The sequence below is a fragment of the Suricata suricatta genome, chromosome 13 (genome assembly GCF_006229205.1).
Source record: "Suricata suricatta isolate VVHF042 chromosome 13, meerkat_22Aug2017_6uvM2_HiC, whole genome shotgun sequence".
Taxonomy (NCBI): domain Eukaryota; kingdom Metazoa; phylum Chordata; class Mammalia; order Carnivora; family Herpestidae; genus Suricata; species Suricata suricatta.
Genome location: NC_043712.1, coordinates 74,578,067 through 74,593,221, shown reverse-complemented (window position 1 = coordinate 74,593,221; position 15,155 = coordinate 74,578,067). Strand labels below are relative to the sequence as shown.

The following is a 15,155-nucleotide window of genomic DNA, read 5'->3' as shown; positions in this document are numbered from 1 at the left end:
ATTACCACCAAACTGGCACTTTTTATATAAGCATATTCCCCAAAAGCTGATTTTTTAGTTATTTATTTTTTAATGTTTTTACTTATTTTTGAGAGACAGAGAGATAGCACGAGCAGGGGAGAATCAGAGAGAGAGAGGGAGATACAGAATCCAAAGCAGGCTCCAGGCTCTGAGCTGTCAGCACAGAGCCCAACGCAGGGCTCGAACCCACAAACCGTGAGATCATGACCTGAGCCGAAGCCGGATGCTTAACTGACCGAGCCACCCAGGCGCCCCAAAGCAGATTTTTAAAGGTCATGATGAACCTTTGTATTATTTTTACTATTGAATCTCTGTTCCAACATGGGTACATTTACGTGTTCCTGCATTTCTGTTTTTTCTGTGATCCTGTATTCCTAGCTGTTGTGAGCTCAATGTTTATGTCCCCCCAGAGCTCATGAACAGGCGCCCTCACCACCCTGTATGGTGGTGTTTGGAGATGGGCCTCGGGGAAGCACTGAGGGTCAGAGTAAGTCGTGAGGATGGGCCCGCGGTGGGATTAGCGGACTTCTAAGAAGAGAGAATCTGTGTGCACTCGTGCGTACCGAGGCCCCTGTGAACACACACTGGGAAGGCGGCCTTCTGCGTGTCAGGAAGAGGGTTCTCGCCAGAAACCAGATTGACTCTTATCTTGATCCGAAACTGCTCAGCCTCCAGAGCTGTGAGAAACTCATGTCTTGTTGTGTAAACCACCCCGTCCGTTGCATTTTGTTGTGGTGCCTTGCGTAGATTAAAGACGGTAGCTTTAGGTTTCAAAAATGACAATGTAATGCTTATATTTAATTCTTTAGTCGCCCTTCAGAGATATAATATTAAGTATTATACTTTCTTTGCTTAACAAAAATGTGGAGATTTCTCTGCTGAGGGGCGATAAATGTTAAATTCTCTGATGTGCACAGACAAGATTCGGGTAAATGGCTGCCTTGCCAGTCAGGATAAAGACGTAAGAAATAACCCCCCACACCAGCTAAAAACTTGTAGGAAATGATAATCTCTGAACTGTGGGCGCATAAAATGCCTTAGGAACTTCACTAAGTACCTTACCTACATCGACTTGTTCATTCCTTCTTAATCCCAGCCTGCCGTTGATGAAAGTTCGGATCACTCCGAGCCACATCCAGAGCCCTGGGTCCGGAAGGCCTGGGTTGAAACCCTCTGCCTGCCTCTTTCTGCTTATATAGACTTGGAGTAGTTACTTGTCTTCTCTGACCTCAGTTACCTCAGCTGTAAAATGGGCTACAGACATAAAGTATTTCTCTCCCAGGGTTGGGTTTTTTTTTTTTTTGAGTCTTTTTTTAAATGTTTATTTATTTTTGAGACAACACAGGCAGGAGAGGGGCAGGGAGAGGGGGACAGAGGATCCGAAGCAGGCTCTGTGATGACAGGCTGACAGCAGTAGGCCCGATGGGGGGCTCGAACTCATGAACAACGAGATCATGACCTGAACCGAAGTCAGTCGCTCAACTGACTAAGCCACCCAGGTGCCCCCCCCTTTTTTCTTTTTTAAATTTATTCGACAGAGGGAGAAAGAGAGAGAGAAAATGAGAGAGAGAGAAAGCCCAAGAGAGGGAGGGGCAGAGAGAAAGGAGAGAGAAAATCTCAAGCAGGCTCCATGCGGTCAGCACAAAGCCTGATGCAGGGCTCGAACTCATGAATGCTGAAGTCAGCACCTGAGCTGAAGTCAAGAGTCGGACGCCCAACTGACTGAGTTCCCCAGGCAACACCCCCGCCCAGGATTATTTTGAAGATTAAATGGGTTGTAGCAAATCAGCACTTTGCATGGTGCCTGGCTCTTGGTAAGTGTCCCATAAACATGGGTTTAGATGGGGAATTCTGTTTTGGATGAAAGATTTCAGTGTTGGAGAATCATCTGTCTCAGTCCTGGATGTGTAGACAGCCAGTCATTTCACACATAGGGTCTGTGATACGGAGACTGATTTGGACCCTCCCTGCAGGGGTAATGCTCCCGTGGGCTGACTCGTTACTAACAGGAACAGGGGCCAGAGGATAGGGGCGGGCAGACTCTGCCATAACAGTCCCCATAGTACATATTTCAGGCTTTGGGGGCCACAGATGATTTCTGTTGCAACTACTCAACTCCGCCATCATAGAGCGGAGCAACAGTCAGCTGTAGAACAGAATGCAAATATAGGCTCTGTACCAATAAAACTTTATTTACAGACACTGCAATTAAGATAATTTTTACATGTCCTTTGATGCTCCTGCTCCCCAACCATTAAAAATGTAAAACCATCCTAGGGCGTCTGAGTGACTCAGCCGGTTAAGCATTCAACTTTGGCCTCGGTCATGATTTTGCGTTTCAGGGGTTCAAGCCTCATGTCGGGCTCTGTGCTGACAGTTCAGAGCCTGGCGCCTGCTTCGGATTCTGTGTCTCGCTCTCTCTCTGCCCCTCTCCCATACGTGCTCGCTCGCTCTCTCTCTCTCTCTCTCTCTCTCTCTCTCTCTCAAAAATAAACATTATAAAATTAAGTTAAAAAAAAAGTAAACCCATTCTTAGTTCCTGGGTCTTACAGTGACTGTTGCTGTCATGGGCCCTTGGATTCATTTTGCCTTTTGCAAAAACTTAAACTTAAATTCCAAGGACCGAAATAAAGATTTCTCTTACGTATCTTCCCTGGGGTGTCCTCAGAGTGACTTTGGAAGCAGTTGGTCTGGGAGTGAAAGACCTGATGGTCTTTAGGGGCCATGCTTCCTCTCTGATTTTTAGCCAGTCAAGACAGTTAGCAGTAAGCGTGTCGTCTGAAACTTTGAACCCTGCTCTTTGGGACTTTTATGCTACACCGTGAGAAGAAAGAAAAATAACCAGCACTTGTGGCTCCTGAAGATGTAAAAGTAACCAAGTTTGCTGAAAGGCACTAAGAAGTATAAGCAAAAGAAAAAAATGGATAAGAAAGGCACACTGTTAATAAACAGAACCCTCTTGTCAGAAAACACACTGGCTACTGTTTTTAATGAGTCTGCCAGTCCTGCTGCTGAAATCAAGACACGTTTCAAATTCTTCAGTGGTGGTGGTGGTTTTTTTCTTTTTTTTTTGAGTGAATGAGGGGAGGCAGCAGAGAAGAGGTTGTGTTGGCGTGAGGAGGGATGAAAATATAAGGTTCGTGTTCCTTTATATTAGTTGTATCCTTAAAAGGCATATATGCGAATAGAATTCCCTGGATTTGATTGAATGAACCCAGCAGTGGAAGCGTGGGGGAAGAAACTTACTCTTTGCGGTGGCAACTCTTAAACGCTGTTGTGCTCACACGGTGATTTTCTCCGCAAGGCTTACAGCCTCTGTGTTTTATCTTCAAGAGCAGTGGGCTTTTGTGGAATGACGTGCTTAGAGATCGTCACCGAGAAGCCTGTTCGGAGCTAACCACCTCACGTGTGGGCGTTGGAACCCGCAAAGCCCAGGGGAGCCTGTGCGGACCAGCAGCGCGCAGCTGTTTCCTCTTACCCTGCAAGCGAAATGATGGCCTTGACTTTGGATACTATCCCGTAGACTCCCTCTGTTTTGTTTTTGAGCAGAAAACATCCTGTTTCATCATGCATGTTTAATGGAATAATTTAAATATGTGTGGTAGAAATAATAGTAATACTTATATTTGCCCTGAGAATATTCGAAGGTGGTGGCCGTTTTTTCATACCCACAGAGTATCAATTACGAAGTGACACTCCCTGCATTCTCTTAGACAAATGTGAGAACTCTATGTGTATGGTGAATTCTTATTTTTTCCATGATGCTCCTTTATTCAAATAATCCTCTTCCTCTTCTTTCTTTTCAAAAGCTCCAGTATCAGTTCTAACTCTCAGGGGCCGATGGAGAATGTTAGTTTTTGCCTGCTTGAATTTTGAAACCCACAAAATAGAGGAAATATTACTCATTCTTTAGAGAGTCATGTACAGATCCCTCATTTGATCAGATAGCACAGAGTGTTCACTTTTAAACTTCTTCTGACTGTGATCTTTAGTAAGATACATATTTTACATTGTGATCTGCTACATACAAAAGTAAACACACATGCACACGAGGGGTACACAGAAATTCACCTCAAATTTTTTCCTACATCTGCCATTCAGCCTCGGCTCACTGGCCAAATCGTGGATGCCTTACTTTAGTGTCGTTTCTGGCATCCTTGGACGTGGACGTGAACAAGGGTGGTAGATTGCATCGGTAACCATCCTGTCTAACCGGTGTCGTGGAGCCAGTGATCCAAACAAGGCAGACTGTTTGGACTTGTTATCAGAGAGCTCGCTTTGAAAAATAGGTAAATACTCTGTATGTGACTCTTGCAGTGTCCCCTTTTATGCTTTGCGTACAGAAATTCAGCCACTTGAAAGTATAAACATCTGTTTTTCTTATTGGAGAATAAAATATTGCAAAAACTAAGGATGATTGTCAGGCCTTGAATTTTATGTGCCCCAAAACGATGATATAAACATTAGAAAACAATAGGTATAGATTGAGAATTAGTGTTGAGAGAGGACGGTCGCTAACAGTTTTGGGGAAACTACCGTCTCGTCTGCCGGACGGGCATCAGTGAAATTGCACCGTCAGGCATGAAACAAGTCTTCAAGCTCAGGAGCGAGGAGGAGGCTTGGCTTCGCTCCGTTTCTACTGGGGAGGAAAGAAACTTTCCTAACTTGCTGCAGAATCACACCAGGCAGCGGCCATCTTGGCACCAAAATATCTTGCTTTTACACAGACCTGATTTTCAGAACAACCCTGTAGCATCCGTCCATGTAGGAGTGGATCGTGCTGAGGCATTAGGGCGCCTGCTCATTTATATCAAATGTTAGAAATGGGCCTACCAGAATTGTTTAAATAATAAAATCGTAAACATAATACATTGTTTTAGTGGAACTTCAGATTTACACTTGCTTCCCAACAGTTCCTTCTGTAAAGCAGCATTTGGCTTTGGCAAGTAGTCAGTTTTAATATTTGGCCGTTTGGCATTATGCCAAAAGGTGTGTTGGGTAAATTTCTAAAAAAAAAAACCCATCACTCACTCCATCCATCTGTCCAGTCCCGACGAAATGAACGTTGCACAAAACCATAATTATTTCTGCCGTGTACACTGGGCTCTAGTCATTTCTGTTCTGTCTGATATTTTTAAAAAGCCACTAGATTAGTTTCATGGTGTGCAGTTAATAAAATGTTGAGGCTCACTGTGCCCTGGCGATAGTAACAGCGTCCGGGCGGGGTCGTTTTTGTAGGCAGCAATTTATTCCCCAAAAGATGAGAGGAGGAGGGGTTCTTCAAGCAAGTTCCTCTCCCAGAAACGTCATGTAAGATCTCAAAGGCATGTTCAGACTTACAAAAAAGGAATGAATGCTGCTGCCAAGTATTTTTCTCTAGCCGTCGTACCTGTTTACACACCCACTGATGCTGTTGGAGAACTCCAGTTGTTCTGTGTCCTTCTTACACTTAGCGTGGCCAGTATTTAAAAAAATTTTTTTTATGTTTACTATTTTTTTTTTAATTTTTTTAATGTTTTATTTATTTTTAATACAGAGAGAGACAGAGCATGAGAGGGGGAGGGGCAGAGAGAGAAGGAGACACAGAACTGGAAGCAGGCTCCAGGCTCTAAGCTGTCAGCACAGAGCCTGACGTGGGGCTCGAACCCACAAACGTGAGATCTGACCTGAGCCGAAGCCGGAGGCTTAACCGACTGAGCCACCCGGGCGCCCCTTATGTTTACTATTTTTGAGACAGAGGGCAAGCAGGGGAGGGGCAGAGAGAGAGAGGGAGACACAGACTCTGAAGCAGGCTCCAGGCTCTGAGCTGTCAGCACAGAGCCCGATGTGGGGCTCGAACTTGAGAACCATGAGATCCTGACCTTAGTGGAAGTCAGAAGCTTAACCGACTGAGCCACCGAGGTGCCCCTGTCATAGCCATTTCATTTATTTATTTGTTTATTTGTTTTTAAAATTTTTTTAAATTATTTTTGAGAGAGAGAGAGACAGAGTATGAGTAGGGGAGGGGCAGAGGAAGAGAGGGAGACACAGAATCAAAAGCAGCCTCCAGGCTCTGAGCTGTCAGCACAGAGATGGATGCCAGGCTCCAACCCACAAACTGTGAGATCATGACCTGAGCCGAAGGGGATGCTCAACTGACTGAGCCACCCAGGTGCCCCTATTAAAGACATTTTAAATGAAATCCATCTAAAATGTCTTGGGTATTCCAACCTTTTTTTTTTAAGTTTATTTTATTTTTGAGAGAGAGGGAGAGAGTGAGCAGGAGAGAGCAGATAGAAAGAGAGGGGGAGAGAGAGAGGATCCTAAGCAGGTTTCACACTGTCCATGCAGAGCCCAACACAGGGCTCCATCCCACGAACTGTGAGATCATGATCCGAGCAGAAATCAAGAGCCGGATGTCTAACTGACTGAGCCTCCCTTCCAGTGTTTTTAAGCAGAACATAAATGAAATGGCCCATCTTTCAGATAACTCGGTTCTGATGTTTTGCTGCGGGTGATCCTTTCTGAATGCTGCCTTTGTGGCTCACTCTCCAAGTGTCTCTTCTACTCCTTTACCAACAGAGAAGAAACTAGAATGGAAACTGTGTTTGAGTCTGTGCGCCCCAAGTCCTTCTCGGTGCTCTTTCAGGACCACAGAGATGCACCTGTCTGCATTCTGTTGGCAGACTTCAGACCCAGAACAGTCTCTTACCCATCGCCTGTACAAGACCCCTCCCAGATCCTTCTCTCTCTCTGCCTCAACTGCTGGGGACAAGAGTCGGTGACTGTAACGTGATGGTAGTGTTTGGCTGATGACTGGTGGACTCAGCCCTTCTCCGTAGGGGCAGGGTGGGGTTACAGAGGAACAGGAAGGGTGTGCCTGGCAAGGTGAGGGGCCAACAAAGTGAAAATCCAGCGAGGGCCCAGCTGTTGCCGGACATGGGAATCTGCTTATCTTGCTTATGTCAGGAGGCCAGCCCTCCTGAAATCCTAAATGCCATTCACATGCTAGTTCATGTGAGATTCACTTAAAGGATCTTACAAAAGACTGGGCCTCTTTCCAATCTTAATTCAGGGTGAATTCCAGGTAATTCATACCATCTTCCTGGTTCCACTTTCTTTGTTATGTGTAACCAGTCTTCCATGAGAAAACGATCAAAGGGGGGAGGGTTCCCTGAGAAGACATCTAATTTTGCCTCCCTGCCCATCCAAGAACACCACGATTTTGTTTGTGACTCTGCCTTCTTTAAATATATTTGGGTGGCTCAGTTGGTTAAGCATCTGACTTTGGTCAGGTCACAATCCCACAGTTCATGGGCTCGAGCTCCACGTTGGGCTCTGTGCTGACAGCTCAGAACCTGGAGCCTGCTTCACATTCTGTCTCCCTCTCTCTCTGTGCCTCCCTCACTCATCTTTGGTCCCTCTCTCTCAAACAACTAAAAACTTAAAAAAATTTAAAATGAATAAATAAGTAAATTCAGAAATGATCAGTGCCTGTCTCAATGCTTTATTAAGATGTTCATTAATTTTTTTTGGGTGTCTGTGACGGCAGGGCTATAGAAACACAGAATACCCTGAGTCCTTTAATATTCTGTGTGAACCTGTACACCTATAGAACAGTTGAATTAAATATGATGTAAAAATGCTCAGTGAATTAAATATCATTAATTACTATTCTCTACAGTTGGTAGACTGAAACCACGAAAGTCATTTGTTTTTTATCTGTGTGCAATTCTTTCATATCCTCTGGCTGTTTTGTTTTTGTTGTTTGTTTTATTGTGTTTTTTTGCATTGTTTCTTTTCTGTTTGATTCAGGTTTGAGAACTGAATAAAGTAAGACCCAGAACTTTTATAATCTATGGATTAAAAGGGAGCCTCATGAGGCTAACATCCCCACATGAATCGATAAACAGGATCGTGTAGGTGAAAGTGTTCTCTACAGCTTCATGCAGAGAGAATGTTCCCTTGCCTAACCATGTAAAAGACTGGCCTGATGTTCAGTGTTTAGTATAAATAAAAATGCAAATAAATCTCCCACTTCCTTCAAGTTGGGGACATTTTAAGTAAGACAGTCACAAAAGATAACGAACATCAGTGGTTTCGTCAGACTCCCAAGTATTTATTTTTTTCCGGTTCTTTAACTTGTATTGAGTTTTATGTAAGCTCATGAAGTTCACGGCGGATCTGGGTTCCACAGTTCGCCGTGGCACATCTCATTGCCGCCATTCCCCCAAAGGAAGGAGAACATTCTGGCATGACTGATTTTGGTCACCACCGGACTGCTTCCTTGTAGGACTTCTCTTTGGAAAGTTCGAAGTCATCACAATAACCAGCCTCCACTCTCAGAGAGACAGTCGGTCAGCAGGTGTTCCTCCTGGCAGCTCTTCCTTCCATTTCGAGTTTCCTTTCTCACGGCTGCGGGTGTGTGTAGAAAACATTGCCGGGGAGAAGAAAGTTTCCACCTTTGCTTCTGCCTGTCAGTCTCCCCCTGGAAGAGCAGGGAAGGAGGAGCATTGCAACGCCGAGAAGCAGGTTTTCTTGCGCACATGCTCTGTCACAAGGGGCGGAAACGGGCTCTTCTGTAGGAGGGCATTTAAGAGGAAGGGTGACAGCCAGCCCCATGTCCCCAAAGCCCGCCACCTGCTGTGAAGGGGTCCTTACTGTACTTTGTGGATTATAGAGCTCCTACACTCCAAGTGCCACGAATATGAGCCGTATAGATAAAAGTAGAAGGCGAAGGATCCCCATTCCTGGTGCTGCCGTTCAGGGGGTGTCTGTGTGCGTGCGGTATAGTCCACACGCATGGAATGGTACTCGTGTATTGTTCTGTAACCTGCTTGCTGTCACGGAGTATTTTGCAGTGTCTTTGCTAGGTCAGTGTCTGTAGATCTGTCTGCAGCATTCTTCAGATGCGTCAGAGTTGACTTACACGATCCCTTCTTAATGGACATTACGGTCATTTCCCTTTTTTTTGATATTCTAGACCCCTGTTGTTCCACATGCTAGCCACCAGCCCTGTGTAGCAATTTAAGTTATTAAAATTGCATGATGTTTAAATATCAGTTTCCAGTGATGTTAGCCACACTTCAAGGGCTCGGTAGCCGTATGTGCCCAGCACGGAGGGAGGACTTTCCCATGGTTGCATGAAGTTCTATTGGACAGTGCTGTTTGCTGGTTTTCAGAATTTTTTTTTCTTGAGTGTTTGTTTTCATTCCTTTATTCTTCCAGTCAACAAATAAAATTATTGAGAGCCTCCTCTGTGCCAGGCAGGCACTGTGCCTAGTCCTTGGATATCTTGCTCATAAAATATAAACACCTGTCCTCATAATGCTTAACATTCTATCAGCAAAACGTTCTCAGTACTCATTCCCAATAAGTGTTTGTGTATCATAAGTTGCATACATATGTATCCTATTATGTCATTATATTATAAAACATAACGTGGAACAAATTAAAATAGGAATGAAGAAAGAATAAGACAAAAATGGAAAGAACTTCCAAGATAGCCCTCCTGTGTCACATCTCGGAGACCACCGTTTTGAATGATGCTCTTGTAGGATGTAGCCACATCCAAAGGTTTTTGTGGTGCTGCGGCACCTGCGTGGCTCTATCACTTAGCACCTGACTTGGGCTCAGGTCGTGATCTCATGAGTTCAAGCCCTGTGTCAGGCTGTGTGCTGGCAGCTCAGAGCCTGGAGCCTCCCTCTCTCTCTGCCCCCCCCCCCACCCTGCTTGCACTCTGTCTGTTTGTCTCTCTCTCACAAAAATGAATAAATATTAACATTTTTTAATATAAATAAATAAAGGTTCTTGTGCTGAAACAGAATTGTTATCACATTTTAAATAGGTAGTCTTTCTATTTTGATACTCCTTCTAAATCTGTTTATTTCATAAAAGACTTTTTTTTTCTACCTGTAGACTTTTTCCTACTGTTTGAATTTGTTCTGTTACATATTCATTTAGTAATTGTTTATAAAGTTCATACCATATGCTAGACGGTGCCGGGAAATTGAAGAAGTCAGGGTTCCTGCTCCCAAATGACACAGGCCAGCAAATTTTAATACAAGGTGTTATGGAAATGCAGGGAAGGGCATATTATGAGAGATCTTCTTTGGGAGAGTGGAGGACAGCTTTCATGATCATGATCTCCTCTTTGCTGAGTTATTGCACTTTGTTTTGGGACTTAACGGAATCACATTTTTCTCCAACCGATATAATTTTTCTCCATGGTATTTTCTTTTCTTTTGGAAAATATAAAGTTCTAAATAATTGATTTAAGAATACTAAACCAGTGTTGATTGTCACGTTAAATATCTCTTTATTTTTGTTTTTTAAATATCTCTTTATGTTAAATGCTTACCTTAAACTTAGAGCCTGGGGCTGGAAGGGCTCTATATCGGACAGAAGTGAAGTGCAAATAATTATGTAGCTCCTGTTATTTGAGAAGGGTAGCCAAAATCATCCCCGGAGGTGTGTGTTTAGTCATGCCTTTACTTAACAGATATTTACAAAATACCTTCTATGCTGGAAAAAAGCGCTTAATTCCAAAATAAATGTCTCACATGGGCTTTTAGTTAGGGAATTCTGGAGAATATAATGGGTAATGCTCTTTAGAGTAACCGTAAAAGGAAAGAATTGATCATGTGTTTGTTCCCTCTCTTTTAGGGCAAGTTAAAGTGTTCAGAGCTCTTTATACGTTTGAACCCAGAACTGTAAGTACTGAGTTTTTAACTTTAAAAGTGGCATAAAAACCTAAGGTGGTTTCATTTAGATACTTCCTCTGGCCTTTTCCCTGCTAGCCATGAAAGATTGCTAGGAGTGGATGTTCATATGCTTCCATGCGGCCCAGAGGTGTGGAAGCTAAGTCCCTGAACCGATCTGAATGTCTTCTGCACCTTGAGTTCATGTCGTCCGTCCTGTGCGGCCTCTTCCCCATGGTGACGCCACCTGAACAATCACCAAGTGCCCGGCATATAAAGTACATGACCTTATCTTAGTGACCCTTCCTGTGAATCTCACACTGACTTTCCATGCTCTTCCTGTTGACTCTCTACCTCAGGCCTCCTCATAATGGCACCTTTTACCAACCCCCTAGAGTGATGGTTTTTTTTCCCCCAAGATTTTATATAAATTCAAGTTAGTTAACATACAGTATAGTATTGGTTTCAGGAGTTGAATTGCGTGGTTCATGACTTATGTACAACACCCACAAGTGCCCTCCTTAATGCCCATCCCCCATTTAGCCCATCCCCCACATCCCCTCCAGCAAGCCTCAGTTTGTTCTGTCTAGAGCAATTTTCTGCGTTTCTGCCACGTACACATTCCATTGTTAGAGTTTCTGGTGTCCATCCATCAATCCCTGGATCCATCCTTGATTTAGTGAGCACTTACTACGTGCCAGCCCCTGGCCCAGGCCTTGGGGATAGGGCCACGTCAACAGAAAGGGTGGCCTCACGGGGCTGCCATCCTGGTGCGGGGAGATAGACAGCAGATGAACATGACTGGGAGGGCCTGGTAAGTGCTATGAAGAAGAAGAAGGAGCCTACAGGGCCAAAAGGTCCTTGGAGAAAAGAGTGTTATTTTCAACAGGGTTTTCGGGACGGCCTTTCTGTAAAGGTGACAATTGAGTAGAGGCCTGAGGGAAGTGAGAGAGCCAAGGGGACAGCAAGGAGCGACTTTGGTGGGTGCTAGAAAGAGCAGGGACGACAGAAGGTCCTGAATAAAGGAGAGGGAGGTAGGAGATGGGTTCAGAGAGGCCAGGCAGACAGAGGGCAGATCCTGTAGGGCCCAGGGGGCTCATTTGGATTTTGCCCTGGGTCCGATGGAGGTTTTTTTAATTTTAAATTTTTAAATGTTTGTTTATTTTTAAAGAGAGACAGTGCCAGTGGGGGAGGAACAGAGAGAAGAGAGGGAGACACAGGGAGACACAGGATCGGAAGCAGGCTCCTGGCTCTGAGCTGTCAGCACAGATCCCAGTGCAGGTCTCAAACTCACGAACCACAAGATCATGACCTGAGCCGAAGTCAGATGCTTAATGGAGACTGAGCCACCTTGGCGCCCCCTTTTTTCAGTTACAAAAAATTTTTAAGTTTACTTATTTTGAGAGAGCGTATGGGAGAAAGACCGAGAGAGAGAGAGAGAGAGAGAGAATCCCAAGCACGTTCCAGACTATCAGCACAGAACCTGGTGTGGGGATCGAACTCAAGAACCTTGAGATCATGACCTGAGCCGAAACCAAGCATCGGGCACTTTACTGACTGAGCCACCCAGGCACCGGAAGATGGAGGGTTTTGAGTGCAGGATTGATTGGCTAAGTTTTAGAAGGATCGCTCTCCCTGGGGTGTGGGGAGCCGTCCCGGAGAGCAAGAGTGGGAGCAGGTGTCCAGACAGTTAGGAGGCAGAGGAGGGGGAGCCCCAGCAAGGGCACCTGCTCTCTTGAATTTGTGGCCTTACTCGCTAGAGATGGGAGCCTTCCTGCCCGAGGCTGGCAGCCTGCTGCTGGCTTTGTCTGGGCTTGTCCTGGACCCTGGTGGCCTGAGTCGGATGCCTCAGAAGCTAGCCCAGAACGGGTGTCAGGGATTCAGGCCTGCCATCAGATTCCAAATCTGTCATGTGCTCACGGCGAATTGCCTTAACCCGTGGCCATCTGTTTCCTCGTTTGAAAACGGGAATAACATTAGCCGGCCTACAGGGTTTTGCTGTGAGCGTGGAGGAGGTCGGTTTGCAATCCTAGCACATGGGGAGCACCAGGAAAAGGCAGCCGGGAATCCAGCCCTTAGGGAGCGTGCTCATTTTCAGATGAGTCCTCCCAAGACTTTGAATCCACAAGACATTCCTGGAACAAGAAAGGGTCTTGGGGTGGGGGGTAGAGGTAAATCTCTGGTTTTTATTCTTCTCACCAGGAAGTCCCAGGGGCATCTTTCCTGGAGGTGGGGGATGAGTGGGTGGGGTGTTAGCTTGCCGGGCTTTTGTAGCTGAGGGCTGCAGACTCTTGCTCAACTGACAGAAATTTTTCTTAGAATTTTGGAGACAAGAGGTCACACTGAGCTGTTGACAGAGTTGGTTCCTTCTGAAGTGTCTCTCTGTGACTTGTAGATGATCAAGTTCTCCCTGTGTCCCCACGTGGTCTTTCTTTCATGCTTGTCTGTTTCCCAATCTGCTTTTTTTGAAAAAAAATTTTTAATGTTTATTTTTGAGAGAGAATGAGAGATAGAGACAGAGTGTGAGCAGGGAGGGACCTGCATGTACTCGGTTTGAGACCGGGACAGGACCCCTGGCTATACCCTCTCCCCTCCCAGTGTCCTGTTGGTCAGCACCTTTGTCCTTTCTCACTGCCTTCCTACTCCTTCATTTCTCTCGTCCTTTTTCTTGCTTCTGGCTCACGGACTCCAGCCTCGCCATTCCATCAGCATCCTTCAGAGCTGAAGTGTGGCTTTGATCCCATTACCTGCTTCAACTCTATTTGACTTCGGAGAGAGTCCCCTGTGGGCCAGCACCTTTCCAGCCCCACAGTCCTCTCTCTGCTCCTTCCCCTTCTGGGACCATTCCGGTCTGGAGGTGACGCACAGCAGGACCTGTCTCTGAACCCTTCTAGACCCATGGCATTGCCTCTCTCTAGGCTCTAATGCTTCCTTCTCCATGAAGACTCTCTGATGAACATGGCTAAGAGTGGGGTCCCTCTTCCCCCTCTGAACTTGAGCACTTGGCATTTCAGTCCTGCTCACCGGTGCCATGTCAGGGAAGACAGCAGAACACAAGGCTGTTGAAAGCTGGCCATAAGTCTTAGGACCTGCACTGCCTCTTCAGTGGCTCTGTGACTTGGGACATGCAGAAAGTTCCTCCTGTCTGTGCCTTTGTGAAGTAAGAATAACCATACAGGGTTCTAGTGAGACTTGGGTGAGCGTAACTGTGTGAAACGGCTGTTATTATATGGAGGAGCGGCGGTCACTGTGTTCATAGACATTTAGCAAATAGTTATGATTGGTTAACCTATTGATTATTTTAATTCAATCCAGTTCTGCTCCGGGATGGAATCTCTCTACTGCTTTCAGAAATCTTAGTTCTTATCGGGGTGCCTGGGTAGCTCAGTTGGTTAAGCATCCGACTCAACCTCAGCTCAGATTATGATCTTACGGTTCGTGAGTTCGAGCCCCATGTGGGGCTCTGTGCTGACACCACAGAACCTGCTTGAGATTCTCTCCCTCTCTCTCTCTCTGCCCCTCTGCCACTTGTGCTCTCTCTCTCTCAAAAAAAAAATCTTAGTTATTATTGAATATACAGAAGAAAATGGATATTTAGTTCATTACATTTTTTTGAATAGTCCATATTTAGAACGCTATTATTTATTTATTTATTTATTTTTTGTCTTAAAATGAGATTTTATTCTGTTTTTTTTCTCTTTTTTTAATACAATTTATTTTTTTTAACATATGCAATTATTTTCCATCATTTACAATACAGTAGTTTCAATGATACTCCAAACAGAAAAGCAAAGTAAAAAATCAAAATCCCCACTTCTATTTCATGTAATTAGACTTATACAGAAATTAGAAGGTTAGGTACCAACTAGTTAATCACCTAATTTCACAGCTATCTGAAGTGGCAATTGTAATATAGCAGCTTATCTATGATACAGTCAAGATACATGATATAATTTATTACTTGCCCATAAGCTAAAACACAGCCTGCTTAATACCTTTCCTTAAATTCCACCTCTATACTACAGTATACTTGAGGTCCATGCAAAAAAGTAGCTACTTTTTATATAGAAAATGGATGATTAAGTTTTTGGTGCTGTAAAAGCAACTTCAATTAAACATAACCACCCACACCACCATAAAAAGAAGAGGAAATAAAAAAAAAAAAGTAATGAAAATAATAAGGGAAAAACCCAAGACACACTCCCCAGGGGGGAAAAAAACCAGCATGTAATTTCTGTCCTTGACAGAATGTATTAAATAAGCAAACACCACCAACAAGCAAAACAAGTACTACAATGTAAAAATATTTAAAAAAATGATAACCCTCTCACATGCATAAATGAAAGGTTGCACACAAAGAACTCACATCTTTTCAAGTTTCAATAGTAAATATTCTGCTACTATGTATTAAATACTGCATGGTTTGCCCAAGCTAAGATGAAACCACATCATAAA

At 44.5% G+C, this 15,155-nt stretch overlaps 1 protein-coding gene and 1 long non-coding RNA gene across 2 annotated transcripts in view; one reads left to right on the top strand and one right to left on the bottom strand.

Moving 5' to 3' along the window:
• The window catches only part of OSTF1 (osteoclast stimulating factor 1), a 57,411-nt gene that overhangs the window by 14,626 nt on the left and 27,630 nt on the right, over window positions 1-15,155 (top strand). The window contains exon 2 of the mRNA XM_029920318.1: window positions 10,666-10,712. Coding sequence (XP_029776178.1) covers window positions 10,666-10,712 — 47 coding nt within the window. The remainder of the gene's footprint in view (window positions 1-10,665; window positions 10,713-15,155) is intronic.
• On the bottom strand, window positions 12,860-13,843 carry LOC115276321. Its single transcript, XR_003901885.1, has 2 exons — window positions 13,725-13,843; window positions 12,860-13,156 (listed from the first exon to the last, which is right to left on the bottom strand). It is a non-coding gene; the product is annotated as an uncharacterized LOC115276321 (long non-coding RNA).